Raw genomic sequence first — 15,900 nt, forward strand, 5'->3', positions numbered from 1 at the left:
CAGGGCCCAGCCCAGCAGAGGCAGAGGTCTGAGCACCACGACAGACATTTCAGGAGTGGTTACTTTTTGGAAGTGACGTTGCTAGAAATAAGCCCCTGTCACATCATTGCTGTGCTGTCCTTGGTCTTGTCCTGTCCCTGGGTGCTCTCACCCTGGGATGTCACCCACTCCCATACCCTGTGTTGTTTGTTCCAGGTGTCCTCTTCTCAGAAGCCCAGCCCAGGGCACCAGCATCGTGCCCTGCACCAGGCGTCAAGATGGACGGCTCCCCTGTTTCTGAAGGGCACCTGCCCGAGCCCACCCCCGGGTCAGCACCGCCAATGAAGCCAGTCACTGCAGAAGCCCTCCTCCCCGGTCGAGGCCAGGCGGGAGGAGGCCAGGCGCAGCGCCCAGCCCGCCACAGATCCGAGGGTGGCCTGGTGGACAGCGGAGCCCTGAGGAAGCTGCCGCACCTGTCCCTATCCCAGTATGACCTTCTAGAAACAGATGTCTCCTTCCAGCCCTGGGGCAGTGAGAACTCAGTCCTGATTCCAGAACCCGCGCATCGTCCACCGGGCTGCACAAGGGAGCCCCTGCAGAGCACGTCCCCCCAGGGCAGCCTGAGCAGCAGCTGTCCTCAGTGCCACACGGTCACAGCCAAGCCTGCAGAGGAGCCAGGGGACACTTCCTGTCAGGTGGACCTGCCCCGCTCTGACAGTGAGGTCGCTGTCACGCTCATCGACACTTCCCAGCCTGGGGACCCCCTGAGTCTGCACGAACCCATTAGAATCGTTATCACGATGAGCAGCACTCCGAACTCCATGACGGACTTGGATAGCTCCCTGCACCTGCAGCCAACGGGCACCCACAGGACCCGTCTCAGGTCTGACACAGAGCCAGCTGCCCCAGGAGCGGACAGCCCGCTGAGCACCGAGCAGGTCAGAGTTCCCACCATTACCCTGGAGCTCTCTGAGGACTGGGAAGGAGGCATCCTAGGTCCTCAGGGCCACAGGACTGAAGGGAGCCCCGAGGGATGGCAGATGGAGTCGTCTTCACATCAGTGTTCTGACTATGGATCCGGGGAGGGGGCCAGTGCCACCAGGGACTGCAGTCCTGCCCAGAGGCCCACCTGGGAAACGGCCCCCACACTCTTGCCTGATGCAGCCTCCCCTTTGGAGGGGGGCGGCGAAGGCCAGGCCAGGCTGGACCCGTCCTCTTGTAAGAGACATGCCCGTGTGTTCAGTGTGGACAGTGGGACGGACGTCTTCCTGAGCAGACACTCCGCAGACGTGGCTGGTGACAAGGAGAAAACCATGCCGACCTCCAAATCTGACCTGGAGGCCAAGGAAGGGCAGATGCCCAATGAGTCCAGCTTCCTGGAGTTCGTCTCCCTCATAGAGTCCATCAGTACTGCCAAGGTGGCCACCCCCGGCCAGCGGAAGGGCCCGGCAGAGCAGAGTGGAGATGGCCGGCTTCCTGCAGGTGCGGCCCGCCCTGCCCTCTCCCAGTAGCGGCACGGGAGGCAATGCCCCACCGTGCCCTCCACCCTGTGACCTGACCTGGCATGTAGTGGGACAGTCATGGGGCAGCCGTAGGGCAGCTGTGGGTCCTTGGCTTTTCCATCAGTAGTGGTCGTGTGGGCCAACCCCGCACGTTCCCGGGCGCGGGCTGGAAGTGCCTGGTTGGCAGTTTGGGATTTTTTCAGATTTTGGAATATTTACTCATATACGTGAGATGTCTCGGGGCAAAGACCCGAGACTAAACATGACATTGTGTTTCTGTTGAGACATGGTGCAGGTCCACATAGGCCTCAGGTCCAGAGTCTGACGGCCATTGGTTGTGACCTGTCACAGGAGGCCAGGTATAGATTTTTCCTCCTGTGCTATTAGGTAGCTCAAGAAATTTTGGATCTTGGAACATTTTGGATTTGGGGTTTTCAGGTTAGGGACGCTCCACCTGCCGGTGTTACTTGACCAGGAGACATAAGCCATTATGGTGAATTTGGGGCTTTCCTAGAAGGCAAGAATATTTATTTCCAGGGGAATAAGCAGTGATGTTTTACTGTGGTGACAAGAAGTAGAATAGGTGTCCTTCCCATCATGGAAGAGATCACGGGAAAGTGGGCCTTGAGGCCAGCTTCCCTTACTCAAGTCCATGTTTCTTGCTGGATTCCACCTCCAAGTGCAGAGTCCCTGGTGACGGCAACCTGCCATCCTGGTGTCACCAGAGCTCCTGCAGCTCTTCCCTGGTTCCCTGCAGGCTGCGTGTGTGCCCAGAGTCACTACCTCAGGGCAGGCCTGGGAGGAAAGGAAGGACCTTACTGGGTGGTGTCATTGTGATTGTCAGTGGGACTGACTTCCTCTTCAGTGTCGCAGCGTCCCAGTGTGAAGATGAGCTAGGAGATGGTATTCCCTGCGGAGCCCTGTGTGGGGTCCGTCCTGTCTGTGGTCATTGGCTGTCCTCATCTGCTGGTGTGGCTCCGGCTTCCACCCACTGTCCCAAGTCACTCTGGTCCATCTAGGGAGAGCGGGATCCTGGCAGGGTCCCAGGCAGCCTCCCTGCTCAGAAAGAGCCTCAGTTTCCCTATCAATAACATAATGTGCTCAAATTTTATGGAGCCTTTTAGCGTTAAGCCTCCTCTGTTCTGTGTGCTTGGAGCATGTCGTCCTGCAGACCCCGCGTCTGGCTGGTGCCTGCGTGGCAGGCTGCTGTCTACGAGCTGTGCTTACCCAGGTGACTCGTTTCCTTTGCTGTGGCTGCAGCACTTTTTCTTTGCCTCCGGCCTTTTGTGTCCTCGGGCCTCTGCCCACTACCTACTGGCAGCTCTGAGCAACTTCCTCCCATTCAGCCAAATATTTCCTGAACGAGCATAGTCAGTGCGTAAAAGCAGGGGTGACCCTTTGTGAGATGAGGTCGGGGGTGTTTACCTCTGTTCTGTATAAAGAGCCAGTCCCTCTAGATCAGTGCTGTCCAGTGGGCTTTCTGCAGTGACGGGCAGATCCCACATCTACAGCCTATGAAGCAGCCCTCTGCCACGCATGGCTAAGGGACATGTGGATTGGGGACTGCACAGACGAGGAACCATGTTGAAATAGCTGCATGTGACTACCGGTCACCATGCTGGACTGTAGCCATCATGGGACTTGTGGTGTCCCAGGAGAGGGACCTAGGGAGCCCAGGGTCAATGTTTGGTCCTGCAGTAGCAGATGGGTAAGCTCCAACGACTTGCCAATCTGCCTGAGTCGAGTCCCCTCAGCAAAGCAGGGTGCTTCTGAGTGGGGTTCACTGAGCATCCAAGTCCTTGCTCCTCCACCATGTCAGTCTCTTGTTCTTCTTGTCCCTCAGGCTGGGCCAGTGAAGGTTGGTTTCGGGTTTGCTTGGGTTCTGCTCTTCTTAGGTCTTCCGGGAAGTCATGTTCAATCAGAACAGTTCCCGACTGGAAGCCTAGGTGGTGTGCAAGGGGGGTGGGTTCTGGGAGGGGTGGGGGAGAGTGGGAGGGGCCATGGGGAGAAGGGGCTGGGGGTGCTGCTTGCCTCCCTCAGGAAGGGATCGGCTTTGGTTGAAGGAAGATAACCTGTCGTTCCTGGAGGCCATCAGTGCCAAAGGTGGAGACCCAGGCTGCTTCCTCTGTACCTGAGCTGTCTGACATCAGGACTGACTTCTCAGGTCTTCTGTCCCCAAAGCAGTAAGGAACCTGACCGTGTTTGATGACCCCAGCAGTCTAGATGTTGGCTAGAGTTGTCCTGTTGGTGGAAGGACAGGCTAGACCTTGAATGGTTGGATAAAGGTTCATGGCTGCCCAACTCTCTGCAGTGCTCTCCTTCCAGCCTGTCTCCCCCTTGAAGTGCTCTGGGATCGTCCTCAGGCATCAGGAATGCCCTTAAATCCAAGGCTAAGGAAAACCACCCTCCACCAAAGCCTTTGAAACCACATCCATTCATTTATTTATTGTCTGATTTCCTTTATTGCACATCAGGGGCAAGCACAGGCCGTGTGCAGAGCTGCTATGGCAGGGAGCCAGACGCCACCTTTCGGTGTCGGTAGAAACGTGCCCCCAGGCAGAGCGGATCCTCTTGGAGTGGGAAAGGGAGGCTTCCTACAGGCCTGATGGGGACCCTTGATCCCAAGAATCTGGAGGCAGATGAGCAGAGGTGGCACGGCCTCTGTGGCTGGTTGGGACCCTGTGTTCCACGCTCTCTGGTTGCTCTTAGGTTGCAAAGGGGGACCTTAGGGACATTGCAGTTGTTGATCAGGTCCAAGCTACCTGCAGCTGACCACCACCACATGCTGGGCTTCCAGGATACTCTGCGAGCAGTGGTGTCTGCCTTCCCACAAGCCTGACCTCTGGGTGTCCTGATGGCTTCCTGGGCTGGTGCCTAGAGAGAGCCTGCTCAATTCCTGGGCTGGGGGCCACAGATGGTGGGTCAGAGCCCTGTGTCTGTGTATATTGTCTGGTCATTGTCCCTTTGTAAATTCAGTCTCTTTACTTCTAGAAATTTCTAAGAAAATAATCATCAAGGTATGTAAAGATGTTAATGGAAGAATTGTCTCTAATTTAGAAAATCAAAACAACCCTGATTTGCCATAATGATCTGGTTAAATACATCACACTGTATCCATGTAATATTACGTAACTACTGTTTTTGGATGATGTAGAAGAATATCTAGAGATATTAAATATTGTAATGCATTAAGGTAATTACAATAGGTATAAGAGCATCTTTATTACTACTTCATTTTAGTAGAACACATGTGTATGTCTAGGAGAAAAAGACAGTGGGGGATTGGTGAAATAGACCCTGGTGTAATTACTAGGATGGCAAGATCAGGAGTGATTTAAATTTTTCCTTTTCTCTGGTTTTTATACAAAGTGAATGTGTAGCATGTTTACAAACAGAAATATTCCTATAAATATTTTTAAGGGTAAAGGAAAAAAGTCCATATGTTGATCTCACAAGGACCTATGGGAGACCCAGGTAGGACAGAGGTGGACGGAGGGGCCCTCCAGCAGGTGGAGGGAGCGCCGTCTCCACAGGGCCTCTGGGGCTTCTCTGCGGCCCATCACTGGCCACCACTGTTGCTGTGCTGGCCCTTCCTCTCGCAGGCCCTGCCTGGTGGTCAGGAGCCTCCGTCCTGACAGGAGCCGTGTCACACAGGTGCTGGGAGGCTGTCTTCTCAGAGCCTGCAGCTTCCTCGAGGTGCTGGACGGCTGAGGGTGGGGGACTTGGTCACGTGCGTGGCAGCATTTTTATGCCCACAGACGGGTCTCTGCACAAGCTCTGTGGGGTGAGGACAGTGCACCTTGATGGGTGGGGACTTCACATGCCTTGATCCTGATCTCTCAGGCCCAGGTCTAGGGGCTTCAGAGCCCACAGCTGGTATCTTTGGTCATAGAAAGACATTGGTCTTTTTTGACCTTGAAAGTGACCATTAGGTGTGTTCACATAGGGCAAGGGCTGGCCCTGTGGGGCATTTTGCATAACAGCACGAGCTAAGGCCCTTGTTTTGATCCATTGCTTAAAGAGGATTTATAAAGCGCAGAGCCCAACCTGTGCCTGTCAACTTCAGAGATCTCACTCACCTTCACACGGCCTGGGGCCAGGAGCCGGAATGGGGTCTCACTGTGCCCAGTGCTGAGCGCAGGACACAAAGTCAGCTGTACCCACTGAATCAGGGGCCATCTCAGCTTCAGCTTGAGCCCTTTGATCTGGAGACTGGACAATGGTGAGAGGGACTTGCTGCAGAAGGGCAGGTGTGTTTAGGGACCGCGTTCACCTGGCCATGCCGCCAGAGTTCTCAGGCCATGATGTGAATGAGGGTCTCCACATGGACAGGCATGCTGCCAAGTTAGCCAAGGGCATCCCGAATCCTGGTGTGAATGAGAGACGGTGTTTGTGGTGTCTTGGAGGTATACACACTTCTGTTTTCATGTGTATTCAGGAGCTTTCTTACTGAGCAGAATAGAAATTTATTTAAAGCATCTGGAATTCAGAGGAGCTGCTTAGATTTCTTTCTACTCCAGTTCCTGTTTTCTCAGCCTATTCCCAGGGGACACCCCCTTAATGTCCTATTTCACAGGATAATGACACCCAGCAGTGTTTTCCAGATCATAGCGCCCAGGGGAGGAAGGAGGAAGACCTGGAGAGGGAGAAGCCCTGTGGACAGGATTCCAAACCAGGACAGCCAGACTCTCAACAACAGGACCATGCCAGTGCCAGCCCCGTGCCCGCTCAGCCTGCCAGGACAGCGGCCCTGTAAGTGCTTCCCTGGCGCATGGTGCAGGGCAGGAGGGCCCATCTCCTGGCTGCTTCTGTTAGTGCTTCCCTGAGGATGAGGAGGGATTCCTCATGGTTTTGACTTTTCTGCCTGTTAAGTTTACAGGGCAATAGGCATAGGCAGATAATCTACAGGGTGACTTCCCAACAAGACAGTTCTGTCCTGCAAGTCATCAGTGGGCCTGAAACATCTGTGCAAGAGGAGATGTCTGTGGACGCCATGCATGTCTTCATTGATGGACTTGGTGAGTCTCAGGGGGAGCAGGAAGGGTGGGGGCGGCAGCTTTCTCAGGGATCTGCATGAATGGTGGGACAGGTGGACCTACCTGTGATTTACCAAATAATGTTCTTGGGAACCATGTGTTCTTCATCCCTCAGGGCCTTTGCACTGCTTGCAATTTGTCTTTATCTGTCACATTTTAGTTTTAAGGTAAGCATCGAGAAAATCTTTCCTGAACTTCCCAGCCTTAACCAGGAGCAGCTGTTTCTGGCTCCCCCAATATCTTATTATTTGCCTTATTTGCCAATTTCATAGCCTGTAACTATTTATATACTTGTACTCATTTGATGAATGACGTGTTTGGTTGTAAACTCCTCAGGGTCTTGCCCAGGACCACATATGTATTTATTGTATATATGTTGAGAATCTGCCCTTGGTATATTTTTTTCAGAACCTTCTTATAAAAAGGACTTAGTGGTATATGTAGAGAAACATAAGTGGCAAGTTCAAGGTTCCAAAGATAAGACACGAGTGCTGGCTTTCCTGGGACACACGTTGGCCAAGGTCCTCATGGACGAGCGAGGCTTGTTGTTTTGCTCTCAGAAAGGCCCTAGCTTGGAGGATGAGTTGAATGGCTGCCTTACGTAGTGCCGTAGCTTATCACTCACGGCGCTTCTAAAGTTGCAGAGATAAAAGACTCGTGTTGTGGAGAACAGCAGCAGCACCTGTCAGACCCTCCAAGGGCCAGGCTGACTGACTTCTGCACCGTGGAGGCAGGGGTCACGTACCAGGTGCTCACAGCACATGAGCTAGTTGTGCCTCCTGGGCCTCCGAGGAGGAGGACTAGGACGGTGCTCCAGGGAGAGGATTTGCATCAGGGCCGATTTTCACACCTCGGTACCCTGAGCCCTCTGGAAGAGCTAATTTAACTCTGCAGATGAATCCCGTCCTTTGCTTTCCTCATTAACAGGCTGACACACAGGCAGCTGCTGAGGCACTTTCTCATCTGCATATTCAGAGGAAGGGCTGGTCTCATGTGGTCTGCCAATCAAAACTGCATGCTTAATAAGCCTGTTTTTGCGCACAGTACCGTGTGTGTGTGTGTGTGTGTGTGTGTGTGTGTGTGTGTGTCTGAGAGAGAGAGAAAGAGAAAGAGAGAAAACAGCCATTATAGCCTGGGCAAGATCAGGCTGGCACATGAAGGGAATACATAAACAGTGAGTTAAGAGATGATTTGAATAAATTGATTAAAACAGTAAATTGCTAAGTAGTGAAGTGTACTACTGAGGAGGTCTGGCAAAGAACGTTTTCTTAGCAAAGTTTCTTTTGGACGTCGTGTGCCTCCTCATGATGCACGCTCTGTGGCCCTGCAGTGCACAGTGGTCCCCAGTAAGTTGCATGCAAACCCTCCTGTGACACACCTGGCTGACATTTCCCGACTTTGCAGGGGAGGTCAGATCCTGTTACTTGAAGTCAGGGAATCAGAAGGAAGGCTCCCTGCAGCACCCGCCATCAGACTCTGCCTGCGTCTCCCAAGCCCGGTGAGTGGGCCCTTGTTGGCAGGTCTGGGCTGTGGCACCGCAGGGGAGTGTGGAGCAGGGTAGAGGGAGGCGTGGATGTTGGGGACATCGAGGCGTAGCTCTCATGCCAGAGAGGAACTGACCTCGCAGAATAACGAGTGCAGAACAGAACCATTTTCATTACACCAAAAACTGAACGTAATGTGGAGGTTTAAATAGGGAGGAACCCCGTGGCAACAGAAGGGCTCACTCAGGAAGTTGGTGGCCCTGTCGGGGACAGTGCTGTGGAAGGGTAGGTGGCTCTTGATCCTGAGGAAGCGCTGCTTGGTGGCTGGCTTTCCTGCCGCACCCTGCAGTGTGTGAACAGCTTTCCTAGTTACATAGGGCTGCACTGAGTTCACTGGCACGTCCAGGTCATGTGCGCATCCATGTGTGCTGGGCTGCTGTCAAGCTGGTCAGCAGGACTGGACATGGGGTGCGCCCAGGCTCCACGATTCCCTGAGAACAATCCAGGTGGACAGGCCTCAGTCACTGGCCCTGGGCACGCAGGTGAACCATGCACACATCTTTACAACTGTGTGTGCATTTCAGGATCTAAGGGACCCCTGGTGACTTCAGTGTCTCAGGCGTCACACCTGGAGAGGAGGAGAGAGCGTCACTGACTTCACTTCCAGCTCCTGGGGCCCCACACTCTTCCCAGGCGTGTGTGGGGATTCCTGGAGAGCCAGTGGGAGCCTGGCACAGCGACTGCCCTGTCCCCGCAGTGTGCCAGCCTGCAGGGTGCTCTCCGACTCAGGAGCTCGTCCCCACCCCAGCCCCCGCACTCTGCTCCAAGCCACCCAAGCCCCAGAGTCGCCCCTGGAAAGAGCACTGTCCCCACTCCCACTGGCCTTCTACTCCTTCCTCCTCTTCTCCGGAAAGCATGCTAAGTCTCCTCGTAAATGGGACCCCAGAGAAGAGGAAGGGTCGCTGTCCACCCCTCAGCTCCGGCCCCCAGCACCTCCTGTCGGGATGCTCTACCATGGCCGCTTGCTCAGACCCAAAAGTCAGGGCATAGAATACAGCTGTGGAGCTGGCCTGCTGTCCTCCCCTTACCCCAAAGGTCTGCATGTCCCTCAGCCACACTAGGGCACACGGAAGCCTACCATTCCACCCCAAAGTGAGGTGTGAAGACCTGCCAGCCCCACCCCAGAAAAACGACCTTCCACTTGATCCTGTGTGAAGACTTCAGCTGAAGTCAGCCAGCAATATAGGTTAGAGGACAGCCACACACCTAGAGCCTTGACATACGGACATGTGCAGACGGGATTAGAGGTGGGGCTGTGGGTCTTCAGCATCCTCATCCCTTGGACATGTGGCACAGAGAGCCTCCCACTAATTGCTCCACCATCCTCCCTCACAAAGTCCTCCAGTGCCTCCCTGTCTCCTTTCCAGAGGGGAGATCTCAGCTTAGCCTGTCCCCTTCCCAGCGCTACCTGAACCTAGCTTTGCCCTGAGGCTCAGTCTTAGTGCAGGGCTTTGGGCAAGGTCAGGCTGCACGGCGCGGGACTGGATGGGCAGTGGTGGGCTAGGGGAATGGCGTTCACTGCCCAGCTCTGTCCAGATGCATGGGACAGCTGGGCCCTGCTCTGTACCACACAGGAAGGGCCCACCACCCCACTCCCTTCCCTCCACTCAAGAAAGGCTCTGGGGATGCTGGACCTGACACTTCTGGAATGTGGACACTGCCATGGAGGAGGTCTTGCTCACCGGCCCCACGGGCCACCTGCTCTTCCTGCAGTGTTGAGGGTCTGGTCTTCAGGGTTCTGAGGAGCCGCCCGGTGCTGACAGACATGAGGCCTAGAGACACACGGAGCCACTTCTGTGCTGAGCGGTCTTCAGGAATGCCCACCTCCACACAGTCTGGCCTCTGAAGGAGTCAGTGCCGAGGCCAGGCAGCGGGACCATGAGGGTGCGGTGGCCCTGCAGTGCTCACCTGGCATGGCAGAGGCAGCTGCTTCCTGCCTGACACAAGAGCACGAGCTCCAGCCCTTCACCTGGCAGCTACGGGGCTATGCCCAGTGGTTCTGGAAGGGCGGTCACGAGCTGCCCTCTGTTCAGGTTGTGCCCAGGAGCAGCCCCTTGGTCCTGCGTGGAGTGGGCGGCTGCTGTCGACGTGCTTGCCGTGGACATACCCTGGGCTCGGACGCCTCCCTAGGTCTGAGGCCTGGGAAGCTATGCCAGGCAGCGGCTGATTTCTGTGGGTCAGAAATCCTCAGGGCTTTGTGGTGTGGTGAATGTGACCTGGGTGTCTTTGAATGACTTCATGAAAGAAAAAGTGCTAGAAAAACAGGAGAAAAATGAACGAGCTGGTTCAGTTTAATGTCTTCAATTCCTGCTTGTCCCCAAGGGTGAGGGCTACCTCCTGGTCACTGTCTCCAACACTGGAGTGAAGAGTGACCCCGCAGGGCCAGGCTAGTGGCTCAGGACCTGGGTACGTGGAGGGATGGAGTGCCTGGGTTTTCCAGGATTGTCCACAGGAGCTGGAAACCCTCCTTTGCTGTGAGCGTCTACGCAGGTATTTTGAAATCTCTCAGACACATGTCACTTGTGTGTGCCTGCCCCACACCCCTGCCCGACAGCTTGCTCTCGGCCCTTCTTGCCAGCCTGTGCCCATGTCTAGATCCACGTCAAGGCACCCAGTGCTCCCACTGCAGGGTCCTCCAGGCCCCCTTTGAAGTCCCCCTTGTCACTCGCCCTCTGGCCTTCTCAGCCTTTAGACTCCAGTCACAGTTCTCCTCTTAGGCTTCCCTTGCTGATTGTTCCTGGGAAAACAAATCCGTCTCTTAAGTTGCTCCTGGGAGTTTTACCCTTCTCCCCGGTAGGTTCCCACTGTTCCTCCTCGAGGTCCTGCTGGGCTGCTGTGTCCCTGTAGCCTGTGCTTGGCCCTCCAGGCAAGTATTCAGCAGATGCTGCCCTGAGGCTCACTGCATGATGGACAGACATGGCCCAGTGGGGCTCTAGCTGGTGCTGAGGGGCCGTGGGGAGAGGCTGAACGGGAGTGAAGTGCCCGGGCTGAGGATCCCACTCTTGTCCTTGATGCAGCAGAAGCGGCTTCTTTGCAGAAAGAAACTACCTGTTCAAGTGGGAGCCTCAGCTTCCAGCTCCTCACCTGGAGTGATGGGAGGCACAGTGTGGGCGGTGGCCTGGTCGGTACATTGGAATGTGGAACGTGGTCCTCTCCTCTGTGAGTGGGAAACCAGAGAACGAGTCACCTTGAGCCTTTCTGCATAGAACTCAGGCGTCCCAGGCCGTGTCCTGTCGAGCAAGCTGGCAGCGAGGGAAACCCGGCCCCAAGACTCGACGTGCTTGACAGCAGAGGCCCGGCGTTTCAGCGCCTCTTGCCTTAGCCTGAGTTGGAGTGAGCTGCAGCACTGCTGTTTATTTTTTATTTGACATGGTACAGTTGCTTAGCCATTTAAGCATCTGTTTTCTATCCTGTAAATAGAGGGAAAACCTCCACAATTAATTCACTGGGGTGCTTTTAAGTCTGGGAGAGGATATGCGGTGCTCAAGACAGTCCCACCATGAAGGGTACTTGGTCAGTTCCAGCGGTTGCTGCCATCTCTGGCTGGAAGTGGCCAGATGGTGGCTGAAGGTTGCTGGGACGTCACCCAGCAAGAGGCCCTGGCTTTTGGCCAGGAGGAAATCTTTCTCCTGGTGCTCTCCTGGTCACCTGGTGTGGGCTGTCAGGTAGCCCTCCCTGCTGGCCTGCTGAGGTCCAGCATCCTGGTGTTGGGGGCATTTTGCAGCAGACATTTTGGTGTTGTGTCCCCAGTTCCTATGTCACTTAGTTTTGAGACCTCCTGCCACAGTAACATAAACCCTGATCTCAAACTTGGAATGATGCCTGGTTGGGACTGTCTCTAAGCCATTTGGCCATGGAAGGTACTAGAAAAGAAGTCTTTTCCCTGTAATGTGACCCTAATGGCTGGGATGGCCTCCAACTAGGCGATTAAGCCCTGACCCAGTGTTGGCAAGAAACCCACTGTTCTTCGCTGTCACTAAGCCTGTTGCCATGAGAGCCTTAAGTCCCGACTCCCAAGTATGAATAGGGAATTGTTAGCAGTGTAGCTCTGAGCCTCCTGGGGACGTCTGGAGGAAGCCGGGAGAGGAAGCTCACTTCCCTGCCTGGCCCACTGTCCCCATGGGAAGCAGTGCTTTCCGGCTGTGCAGTAGCTGCCAGAGCGCAGGTGCCCTGAGCAGTGCTGCTTCCTCAGGAGCAAGGACAGGGACCCTCGACTGGAACCCCAGCATTTAGAACTGCTGCTTGGAAAAGCTGCTGGCAGCTGACCCAGCCCAGCGTCCCGTGTCCTTGCCGAGTGGCTCCTCCGAGTGGGCGCCCTGTGTTCTGGGCTGGAAGGGTTCACTGCGGAGTGGACTTTTGCAGTTAGTGTCCAACAGCGTCTGTTCTTTGTTCAGCCAAGAGTTGGACTTGTTGTGCCTAGAAGTTCTTCAGTGTGACAGAGCAGAGCTTTCTTCTCTGAGAGATCTCTATCTCAGCATGAGTCCAGTTCTCCCAGTGTGGTCAGCAGGCGAATGCAGACTGCTCCGAAGCTGATACAGAGACATGGGACTCACTGTCATTTTGAGGACACGCAGCTCCTACAATGGGCACAGCAGTCTACGGGATGGGAGAGTCCTCTGGAACAGATCAGTTTACAGCATTGCTATTGGGGAGTTTTGTACCAAAGATGGCACCTCCACAGAATAGTTCACAATGTCATTATCTAAATTAATTTATTCCTGGATTTTACAGTTTCTGAATCCATCTAGCACACATCAAAGCCGGTGTTATTCAGCTTATAAGTCAGGTTTGATTTCACGGCTGCCCTCAGTCTCTAGGCCCCCTGTACCTTCTGCTGAGTGTGGGTTGAGTCCTGGTTCTTAGCCTTCGTGCTTCTCTGGTTGTCATGCTTTTGTTGACAACACTCATCCTCCCTGACCCTTACCTCAACAAAACCACCCTTACTTGCTGGGACAAACCCCAGAGTTGTCCCTGCAGTCAGGAGGGTTATGCAGTCGGCTCCTGAAGACGGGAAGCCACATTTCCCCGGAACTGATTCAGAAGAGATGGTGGCTGGGTTTAAACAGCCGTGAGGAGGTGGGGGCCCTGCAGGGAGTAAGGTGTTCAAAACAGAGAGGAGGTGGTGTTTGGGGTGCAGTGCAGGTCCACGCAGGTGCGGGTGGAAGCGCTGACCTCTGGTCATAGCATCCAGACCGTGGGTGTGGCTGGTGTGGCTGTGTGGCTGACAGCCTGTGTGCCGCTTCACACTGAAGGACACCTGGGGTTCTAGGTGCCCTGGTTCTCAGAACCGAAGGCCCACCAGGAGCAGGCAGCTTCCGTCCTCCTACATCCCGCTCCCTCATTTCTGAGCCTTCACTGTTGATCCTTCCCCTGCCTTTATTCTGGTTTCTTAGCCACACTGGGAAGAGGTCACACTTTCCGCCAGGGCCCCAAGGCTGGAAGGTTCCCAGGTCCTGCCAGGGAGGAGGGCCTGCTGCAGTGCGCCTGGTGGCCACATGGGGGCAGTGGGACCCCGTGCTGCAGAGCTGCCTGCCCTGCCCGCGGCCTGCCGGCCTGCCGCTGTCTGGAGACTCACGCAGGCCCCTCTGTCCTCACCAGGAGAGCTGCTGCCCGCTGGACAGGCGTCCCTGTGAGCATTCGCAGGCCTGGGCTGCAGATTGAGACAGAGCTGCTGGACTCTGACCTCCTCCGCAAGGGGTGGTGAGCGGGTTGCGCTGACTCACCTCTACACCATCTCTCTGGGCGCCCTGTCCTCATGAGTTATGGAAAACAAGGAGGGACAGGAACAAGAGGGGCCTCGGGGCTAGGAGACTGTCATTTAAAATCTGAAGACTGAGCATTTCAGATTTTCCCTATCCATGGGAAAGCGGAGACACGGCCCGTGAGAACGAGAAGCCTCTGTCCACATGTGCTGTTGGCCCGTGTGCTTTGTTGCTTGTGTGCTGGCCACGGCTCAGATGGGTAAACACAGGCGTCTACGTGGTACAGTATCCACGGTTAAATCCAGCCAACTTTGTCCACATGAGAACGCTCCGTACTGGCCCAGCCTCGATGGACTCCAGCCTGCAATCTCTGCTCCTCCTGCAGGCTCTCCACACACCCCTATTTCTGCTGCTGCGTGAGCTCACGCTGGTCTCCAGAAGCTTATCTCTGCCACCACCCCGCAGAGAACTAGTTTGCCAGAGACTAAGCAGAGAGCGGGATGGTTGGGACCAGGTGCACCGAGTGTCCCATATTGTACTTCAGAAACCTCCCCTGCAGGCGAGGGTACTTCCCTTCTCTCTGCAGGGTTGAGGGGGGACGCCGTCCTTGGCGCGGTGCCCTGCACATTACGCCATGAGTGTGGGAGGAAGCATCGGCTCTAGCTGGTATCCACCGCCCTTGGCTGAGAGAGGGTCTGAGAGGGGTAAAGGACATTGACCTGGGAGCAATTCAGGGGACTCCTGCCACCTGTCTGTGGTGACTCTGATGACATCATAGCCTGCTGGGAGCTGGCATGAGCTGGCTGGTGCCCATTGGTCAGTGGGTTTTAAGCACATGAGCAGGACCCTGGAGAAGTGCACTCAACTGAGGCCAGGGATCTTCTCCGCTTGAGCCTGCCCTCCTGGCCCCACGGGAAGCCTTGTGATGAAGACTGTGGCCCAAAGTACTCAGAGGACAGCACTTCACCTGGGCTTCTCTGGAATGCTCAACTTCTGTAGAGGTGGTTCCTTCAGAGGCGACCTAACCTGATATTTGAAGTCTGTATGATAAAGAATTAGATGCTCATCAAGGGTAAGCCATTCTTCCTCATTCTTGGCAACAGAGATGCCTGCAGTGCACATGTCATGTGCAAAGGTCCAGAGGTCATGCTGTTCTCCAAGATGAGAACGAGAAGCCTTTGTTCACATGTGCTGTTGACATCTCTCACAGCCGTGTCACTGAGGAGCTGGCTGCTGCCAGAGAGCGACACATATCCAATCACAGCAAGCAGCAGAACAATCGTTGATCCCCAGCTCCTGTCAATTCTAGAGTTCACCCACAGGACTTTGTGGAGGAAACCAAACCGTGGATCCTTAAATTGCACATTTACGTGGTTTCACAAGAAACCCACATATTATTATTATTTTTATTGTTGTTGTGCAATTGGAGGTGACCTAGTGACGTGGAAGGGTGCAGTTGATGGGCACCTGCTCTTATCCTGGCTCCTGGCAGGGCGCTCTGCAGGCCTGGCTCCAGCCAGTGCTCTCTCAGGCCCTCACCCTGAGGGGGCCCATCAGCACAGCCTGGCATCCGGCTCTGGGCCCAGAGCAGGCGAGTGCTCCCGCTCCTGCTGGCCTGCCCGGCCCAGGGCAGCCAGGTTGGTCTCTGGTTTCCACAAGGCTCTGGCTTGGTGAGGGCGGCCCCTCTGACCCTGCTGAGGAGAGGCACCAGCTCTGTGTGTCTCCCTGTGTGACGTGGCGGCCCTGGGGGGTTTCTGTGCAGAGCAGCCAGCTCAGTGAGTATGGCTCTCATCCCCTCTGGTCCCCTGCGCGGCAGATGCGGCCCTCCTGGGGACGTGGAGAGGCTGCAGAAGGAGCCGTGGTGTAGCTGTCGAGCATGGGGCGGGTGCAGGAGCCTGTGGGCCCTCGGCCCTTCTCACTTCCCTGTGAGGAAGGCTCCACCAAATGTGTCATTAGCCCTGAGTCATGTCCATGGTGCAGAGAAGCCCCTGCGTCTGTGAGCACGGCCTTGTCTGTCAGGAGCAGCACCTGTGGGTCTTGATCACATAGCATGTGCTTGGGAGTCACAGGTGCTTTGTCTCTGTGGCCTCTGGCTCCCCAGGGGTCTGCATAGTGCCTTTGGACTGCAGGTAGCACA

The 15,900-nt window shown here is 55.3% G+C and overlaps 1 protein-coding gene across 1 annotated transcript in view; it reads left to right on the forward strand.

Annotated features, from left to right (window-relative positions):
* PCNX2 (pecanex 2) overlaps positions 1–15,900 on the forward strand; it is a 176,629-nt gene that overhangs the window by 17,503 nt on the left and 143,226 nt on the right. The window contains exons 5-8 of the mRNA XM_081296999.1: positions 196–1,461; positions 6,086–6,233; positions 6,354–6,499; positions 7,922–8,015. Of these exons, the coding sequence (XP_081153125.1) occupies positions 196–1,461; positions 6,086–6,233; positions 6,354–6,499; positions 7,922–8,015 (1,654 nt within the window). The remainder of the gene's footprint in view (positions 1–195; positions 1,462–6,085; positions 6,234–6,353; positions 6,500–7,921; positions 8,016–15,900) is intronic.

This window comes from Spermophilus citellus (assembly GCF_964194105.1).
Source record: "Spermophilus citellus genome assembly, chromosome: 6".
NCBI lineage: Eukaryota > Metazoa > Chordata > Mammalia > Rodentia > Sciuridae > Spermophilus > Spermophilus citellus.